The following is an 8270-nucleotide window of genomic DNA, read 5'->3' as shown; positions in this document are numbered from 1 at the left end:
CAGTCCAATTATTAACGCCGCATGTTCCAGCCGCGGCGCGCCCATGTTCGCGTGTTCCCGTCCACGTTCACGCACGTCACGGGGCTCCGGTTCCCGAGGCGATCTGGCCGTTCGTGGTCGTCACTCACTTCTCCCCGGCTCGCCGCTCGCCGCAGGCCGCGCAGGCCTACCCCGCGCGGGCAAATGCAACATGCAAGGAAACGTCCTCGCGTGCGCTCGCCGAGAAGGCCGTGATAGTGACACGGCGACGCGCGGCGCGACTGCATGCCGCGCCCGCCCGGCCTGCGGGGGCGGCGAGGCGTGGCGTGGCGTGGCCCGCGTGCCGGCACGGAACGAACCCAAGCGTTTTGCCCGCAGCGGCCAGCGGAAGTTGCCGATCGTTGACGCCCCTCGCAGCCGGAGCTGCTATCGAAACGGAACCCCGTTCGCGTTCGGCATTGTGAGAGGATGCTGCCGTGCGTGTGTGCATGGCGACACGCTAACGGTCGGCCTCGATCGCGCGTTGGCTTCTATAGCTTTGTGCGACCAGACTACCCCCATCTTGAGATGAGACTACGGGAATACGTAGTATATACAGTATACACCACCTACTGCCCTACACCAAGAGAGGGATACCATACCATGCCACCCTGCTACTAGTCTACGTCCATACAATACACATTCCAATTTCCACAGAATCTCCGGCCGGCATGTTCACCCATGTTAACGATGCCATCCGATCAAATATCCAACAACCAGATCACTCACTCCGTCCAAAAAAAACAAGACTAGTACAATTCTAGGTTTAATCAAACATATATAAGAAAACTATTAATATTTACGATGTACTTTAAACATTACTAAACTAATTACGAAACATATTTTTAATTACACGTTTATCTGAAGAACTAGATGCGAGCACTAGTTTTTTTTGTCAACACCGCCTCTGTCTTACCGGCAGTAGTTGCTAACCATTCGCAACTAAATTAATAAGCCACGCCTCTTGCGCTGTGTACCCGGGGGAATTGAATTCATTATCTGACAGCCCACGTTAACGATGACAGGGCATAAAGAAGCTCTTATCCGATCATCAATCTTCAGAACCCTTCTTAGCCCGATCATGGTTCTCGTGCAGAATTCTTTTTTGGCCGGAGGAGGCATGGCGCTCTGCTTCCTGCCTCCGTGCGCCGTTTCCGTTTGATCAGGACTCTACAACAGCAGCAACCAAAAAAAAAAAATCACAAAAAAATTACAGCTTTGGGTTTCCCATCAACCAAACCGACCCAAACTCTCCGCGCCGGACCTATAAATCGAACGGCGCGCCGAACCCCTGGACACCCCACACCAAAAGAAACCAACTAAAATCCCAAAAGAGAGGAAAGGCACAAACAGACGGTACAAAGAAAGGGACGCTCGTCTCGTCTCGTCACGTGCCGCCGCCATGGCTGCTCTGGGCCGTGGCCTGCCCCTCCTCCTCCTGCTCCTCCTCCTCGCCGTATCGGGGGCCGCCAACGCCGCGGCGGCGCCCGGCGGCATGTCCATCATCACCTACAACGAGGAGCACGGCGCGCGGGGGCTGGAGCGGACGGAGCCGGAGGTGCGGGCCATGTACGACCTCTGGCTCGCGGAGCACGGCCGCGCCTACAACGCGCTGGGCGAGGGCGAGGGCGAGCGCGACCGCCGCTTCCTCGTCTTCTGGGACAACCTCCGCTTCGTCGACGCGCACAACGAGCGCGCCGGCGCCCGCGGCTTCCGCCTCGGGATGAACCAGTTCGCCGACCTCACCAACGACGAGTTCCGCGCCGCGTACCTCGGCGCCATGGTCCCCGCCGCCCGCCGGGGAGCCGTCGTGGGGGAGAGGTACCGCCACGACGGCGCCGCCGAGGAGCTGCCGGAGAGCGTCGACTGGAGGGAGAAGGGCGCCGTCGCGCCCGTCAAGAACCAGGGGCAATGCGGTGAGGAACCTCGACTCTTGGTCCCCCGGCGTGTTATCTTTTGCCGATCAGTTCTTGCTGTCGAACAGAACCGGACGTGGTTCCTCGGTTGGTTGACGCTAACTTCGGATCTGAACAGAATCTCCGGTTTTGCATTAGATCTTTTAGGGTTCATATTGATATGTCCTTTTTAACGCTTGCAAAGCTCTGCAGATTTCTGATCGGTGCTTAAACTATTTCTTTTTAAGGACACTTAATTTTGCGGAAAAATAGTTTCCCCCCCTATCATAACAGTTAGTGGGTGTGTAAATCTCTAGTGAAGTTATATATCTTTATTTTCTTTGTGAACATATGAGATTTAATCAGCACATCAATTATTCGGGATATGATGATTAACATTGAAGTAGCTAATCAATTGTTTGGGATATGATGATTAACATTGAAGTAGCTGGTTCACCTTTGCTTGTTTTTTTTTCAACGGGTTAGCTGAACTGTACAGATGGGGCTTGTTTTCGTGTCTCTTTTCTTCTGGACGAAGCAATGGCCATGCGTCGTGCTGTGTTGAATTTGGACGGAACTAGCCCCACCACCGTTTCTTGGGCTGGTCCTGCGTGCTGTGCTTTCCCTATTTTGAGGGTTACGGTTTAGCTATCTTACAAATTGCTTTTCTGGTGTAAGACTACTGTTTTAGGATTGTTTCTGTTATTGTTTCTGTCGATGGACTTTCCACCGAAGATCCTGTTGGTTGTATCGACCTGTCGGCAGACTTTCTTTTTGAAGGAGTTAAGGGCCTGTTTGGTTCGTTTTGTCCAGAACTAAAGTTTAGTTGAGTGACTGAAGTTTAGTCCATATTATGTTTGTTTAAAGAGACAAAATATTCAGAATATATTAAATGACTCATAAGAGGACTAAAATGCTTCTTAACATTCTTCCGCTAGTAGTGAAACTGAAATAAATGAAGGCTAAAAAGTGGAATTAATATGGTTTAGTCCTTTTTAGTCACCCCTTGAGGAACTAGAGACTAAATCAGTTTAGTCATTGTTTTAGTCCACCGTTTGGCTATTTAGAGACTAAATGAGACTAAAATGGAGGGGTTAATCTTTAGACCCTCAACCAAACAGGGCCTACTCAGAATCTGTATGAAACCTACTTTGGGGTTCTTCGTGCTGTCACATGCGTGTCATATATGCACAGCATGTTCTGTTGGTACTTGGTAGTACTGTAGTCGGTAAGCCTGTTTTTTTTTCCTTCTGTATTATTATAGAACCTGTGGTTCTTGTATTGTAGCCTGCTGAAACCACCTATGATATTTGGAAAAAAAATTCTTTGCAGTCCAGATGCAAACGTACTCCTTTACAGCCTCTCACATCCACCACTTGGAGGTCCACATGAACAAATTGCTAAAGGGTTAAGTTGCAAATTTTGATCTGATTTTATGGGCCTCTAAGTGGTCGATGTGAGGGACTGTACGTTTGCATCATCCGGGCTGTGGAGATTTTTTTTCCTGATATTGTCTCTTGCAATAATCAAAACAACTATGGTTTGATTAGAAAAAAATACTGTAAGACAAATGAGTTGATTACGGATCACAGTTTATCTATGTTATCCTGGTAGCAGCGTCATATGCGGTTAGGTTGCACACTCTCCACCCTTCATATGCATTTAGTCAGTACTATTGTAACTTACGCAACCTGGGGAGGAGATTTATTTCAGTTGTTCACAATTTGTTCTGGTTGAACTATGGTGTGCAGGAAGTTGCTGGGCTTTCTCTGCAGTAAGCTCAGTGGAAAGCGTTAACCAGATCGTCACCGGTGAGATGGTGACACTGTCTGAACAGGAGCTCGTAGAGTGCTCGACTGACGGAGGGAACAGCGGCTGCAACGGCGGGCTCATGGACGCCGCTTTCGATTTCATCATAAAGAACGGGGGCATCGATACCGAAGATGACTACCCTTACAGAGCCGTGGACGGGAAGTGCGACATGAACAGGGTACATTGCCTAACCACCCTCCCTTCCGTCGTGTCCCTTCCTTACATGGCTGTCGCTGGTAAACTGACGTTGCGAATTGTGCATCTGTCACTGCAGAAAAATGCCAGGGTTGTGAGCATCGATGGCTTTGAAGACGTGCCTGAGAACGACGAGAAGTCGCTGCAGAAGGCGGTTGCTCACCAGCCAGTTAGCGTTGCCATTGAGGCCGGAGGCCGGGAGTTCCAGCTCTACAAATCGGTAAACGAACTTCGCCGTAGCTAGCAGCCCTGTGTCTGTGGCCCAGCTGTACTGTTCTTAACAACGTGTCTTTGTTTTTTTTTTCCGTCAGGGTGTCTTCAGCGGAAGCTGCACCACGAACCTTGACCATGGTGTCGTCGCGGTCGGCTACGGCGCCGAGAACGGGAAGGACTACTGGATCGTCCGCAACTCGTGGGGCCCGAAGTGGGGCGAGGCTGGTTACATCCGTATGGAGAGGAACGTCAACGCCAGCACTGGGAAGTGCGGGATCGCGATGATGGCGTCCTACCCGACGAAGAAGGGCGCGAACCCTCCCAGGCCGTCTCCAACCCCGCCAACACCGCCGGCTGCCCCTGACAATGTCTGCGACGAGAACTTCTCGTGCTCCGCGGGCAGCACCTGCTGCTGCGCGTTTGGCTTCAGGAACGTCTGCTTGGTCTGGGGCTGCTGCCCGGTCGAGGGCGCCACCTGCTGCAAGGATCACGCCAGCTGCTGCCCGCCGGGCTACCCTGTCTGCAACGTCAGAGCTGGAACTTGCTCGGTGGTAAACTCTCTGCTCCTTGATCAATGTTTTCTTTTTTTTTTCACGGCAACACTGGTATATCTACTTACTGTCTGGCCTAATAGCATGCTGTTTGTGCTTTTAACCAGACTAGTATACTTAACAGCATGCATGAGCTAATAACCGAGAGATATCTTTGTTTTGTTTGAACTGAGCAGAGCAAGAACAGCCCACTGAGCGTCAAGGCCTTGAAGCGCACTCTCGCCAAGCTGAGCACCGCATGAGGACCTCGATCTGGGACTGCCCATTGCTTTTTCTGACTCATGGGCGTTCAGATCACCAAGAGCAAGATTTCATAGATTATCTATATGTTTGTATAAGTACTATTACCGTCCCATGAATCCGCTGTAAATAACTAGTACCTCTGATTAAAAGGATAATATTATTTGTCACCCAGTGTCATGAATGCAGCAGTGGAACTTATTCCTCCCCCCCAAAAAGGCTACCAAATCACCATGGCCATGGATCAGTTCCCACCCCCATGGCCTTGGTGAGGATGGCCGTGCGCCGTGTACCCAGGCAACTCGCAGGGGATGTGCGGGATGAAGGGGCAGTGCTTGCTGGGGTCGACGTAGAAGGCGGCGCACTCGAGCGGGGGCCGCTGGTCGGGGAACCCCAGAATGCAGTTGCGCCGCACGTCCAGGACACGGCTGCGCACCAGCTCCATGCAGTGGTGCCCCACCGAGTGGAAGAAGTTGTCCGACAGCGACAGGTTCTGCAGCTTCCCCGTCCGCGCCAGCAGGCACACCACGTCGGGCACCTGCCCGTACAGCTGGTTCCCCGCCAGGTTGAGCTCCTCCACGTCGCGGAGGCAGCCGAACGACAGCGGCACGGGCCCCGTGATCTCGTTCCCGCCGGCGTCGAACACGGCCAGCCCCTCCACCAGCCCGATCTCGTAGGGGAGGCACCCGGACAGGCGGTTGTTGAGGAACAGCACCTCCGACAGCGTGGCCGACGCGTTGTAGATGGAGCGCGGGATGGGGCCCGTGAACTGGTTGTTGGCCACCACCAGGTACTGCGCGCCCGTGCTGCCGAGCGTGTCCGGGATCCGCCCGCCAAAGCCGTTGTTGTTGAGGAAGAGCGCCTCCACCGTGAGCGCGAACACCGGCGCTGGCACCTCCCCCGCGTACCGGTTGAAGCGGAGGTCCAGGAACAGCAGCCCGCCCAGCGGCACCACGGCCTCCGGGAACGCGCCCGAGAAGTTGTTGTTGGACAGGTCCAGCTCGTAGAAGTAGCGCAGCTGGGTCAGGTCCGGCACGTCGCCGGAGAAGTTGTTGGAGTTGGCGTGGAACAGCGCCAGGTCCGGGAACGCGTCGATGAACCCGGCCAGCGACGGCGCGCACAGCCCGAACCCGTTGAAGTCGATGGACGCCACCGTCAGCACGCCCGGCGCGTCCGGCGGGTAGTCGCAGTAGAATCCCCTGTAGTACGTGGTGGTGCTGCCGTTGTTGAAGAAGCTGTCGCAGAGCTCCGTGCCCGTCCACGTCGCCGTCACGCCCAGCGGGTCGCACGTGATCGTCTGCTTGAACGCCTGGATCACCGGGTACAGCGCCCTCAGCTTGTCGTTCCTGAACCTCCACGGCGGCGGCGGCGACGGCTCGCACCCGCAACCCTCCAGCGCCGCCGTGCTGTTCGTCCCGCGGTGGTCCCAGGACGGCGACGGCGCTGGCGCGACGAACTCGACGTGGCTCGAGCCGCAGAGCGCGCCGTGCGCCGCGGCGAGCACCAGCACAGCTACTGCCGCCGCTGCCGCCCCCGCCATTATTCGTCTCGGGCTCGGAGCAGTAGTGCCAGTGGAGATTCGCTGTCGGATACAAGGGCGTGTCGTCTACGACGGGAAGACGTTGAGGGGTATATAAGGAGAAGGAGACGCTTATGCATGCTTCCATAGGCACGGCTGGCCGGGCGAAGGAGAAGGGTGGCAGTGGCACAAGTGGAGCACAAGCGCAGTAGCCAGCCGCTCCCGCGCGCTTTACGAGCGGAAAGCGGTGGGAATTGGAGAAGCTTTGGAGGACCCCAAGTGGTGGAGATGGCACGCAGAGCAGCACGAGGTAGCTTAGTGGGGTTGGCGGTTAGTTAGTCCCAGTCGGCGGTAGGAGACGACCAGGGATGAAGAAGAGAACTAGAGAAGCGGCGCGCGAGGACGGCGTGCACCGCGCAGTGCAGTGCAGCGCGAATTGCACCACCACAATGTCTACCTAGCTAGCGAGTAGCGAGGCTCTGGTCAAGGCTTTTCCGGTAGGGCTGATGAGTCGGGAGATGACGGCAGGTGCCCAGTGGAGAAGACAATGGAACGGCGACGGCGACGGGGGGCCTCGAACGCCGATGGCTGTCGTCGACGGAAGGGCAGGTAGTACACGCCTTTTATCCTTGAAAACTCCTGCGAATCAAGGCTGTTCATGATTGGCTGTGTTGTGTGTGTTCCATCACTAGCATAACATAATTGGAGTCACTAACAGATAGTGTTTATCTGCGCCCCCAACAAACGCTAGTGTCTTCACTGAGCGGGATATCGTCATGTTTGGATCATACTTTGAGCCTCTGACGACAGAAAACATTTTATATATATACAGAAGCAACGAACGTTCTCGTTCAGGCTAACTACTTGCCCCCCCCCCCCCCCCAAAAAAAAAAAAAAAAAACTGCTAAGCTTAATTATCTGTGTAATCCGCAGCAATTAAACCTGTCTATAGACTCACGGTCAACCCACCTTGCATTCTCAGTACCGTCGCTCTTACCTACCACCAACAAGTTTTCAAGAAGCCTCTGGCTATTGGATGCATTAGTGCATTACCAAACGACGGGAAATGAAGCGTGTCGGCTCTGCATTGCCTGATCGATGCTTACTCGATCGGGAGTTATCTGAGTTTGTAACATTCTCGTCACGCGGCTTCGCCAGTTTATTACTCCGCAGCTGTGCTTCACTAGTTTGGTATTATGAAGCACACATCCACGCCAGATTGGAACTATTAATCTTTCACCCTCTGTAACTTTTTATGAGCTACGGTAAAAGTCAATTTTGTCCCTGCCGGCGCTGCTGTAGCCAGCCCCAGCCCAGCGCGCTCTCGTAGTGCTCCATCCCCTCCGCCGCCAGCTTCACGCCGCCCCGGTACCCCGCCATGGCGTGCCACACGTACACGTACCTGACGCCGTGCTCGCGCTTCGCGTCCTCCACCAGTAGCTTCAGCCCAGGCGTTTGTGAAAAACACCAAACTCCATATATTCTCAACCAAATTATATGAACGTTTAGTACATATATCGACATTTCGTAAGTCTTTTAATACGACATTGATTATGTAGCAATTGACACATAGTAACAAAAAATGATGGTAGAAGCGCACTAATAAAGACTTCTCAAGACCTTGTACGCGTTGTCAAAAAGAAACGGTGGGAGTATATGTCAAGGGCCTGGGCGTCTAGAGCAGGGGGTCCTCGGCTACGAAGGTCGTAGCCGCGGTTCGTCGTCTTCTCCGGCGTGGTTATTCCCCACAGCCGTAGGCTTAGTTGGTAGAGAGAGAGGTGGAGAAGAGATAACTTGTTTGCTGCCTTTATTCCTGTCTCCCTGTGC

At 53.9% G+C, this 8270-nt stretch overlaps 2 protein-coding genes across 2 annotated transcripts; one reads left to right on the top strand and one right to left on the bottom strand.

Annotated features, from left to right (window-relative positions):
• Window positions 1-1315: 1315 nt before the first annotated feature.
• On the top strand, window positions 1316-5093 carry LOC100283826 (cysteine protease 1). The gene is made up of 5 exons (NM_001156724.2): window positions 1316-1934; window positions 3665-3903; window positions 4000-4140; window positions 4232-4684; window positions 4861-5093. Exons 1-5 carry the CDS (start codon window positions 1421-1423, stop codon window positions 4924-4926), a joined length of 1413 nt encoding a protein of 470 aa, NP_001150196.1. The 5' UTR covers window positions 1316-1420; the 3' UTR covers window positions 4927-5093.
• Window positions 4975-6490, bottom strand: LOC100273273 (leucine-rich repeat (LRR) family protein). Its single transcript, NM_001147714.1, has one exon. It carries the CDS (start codon window positions 6462-6464, stop codon window positions 5169-5171), a length of 1296 nt encoding a protein of 431 aa, NP_001141186.1. The 5' UTR covers window positions 6465-6490; the 3' UTR covers window positions 4975-5168.
• Window positions 6491-8270: the final 1780 nt, after the last annotated feature.

The sequence above is a fragment of the Zea mays genome, chromosome 10, assembly GCF_902167145.1.
Source record: "Zea mays cultivar B73 chromosome 10, Zm-B73-REFERENCE-NAM-5.0, whole genome shotgun sequence".
Taxonomy (NCBI): domain Eukaryota; kingdom Viridiplantae; phylum Streptophyta; class Magnoliopsida; order Poales; family Poaceae; genus Zea; species Zea mays.
This window is presented reverse-complemented; position numbering and strand designations above follow the sequence as displayed.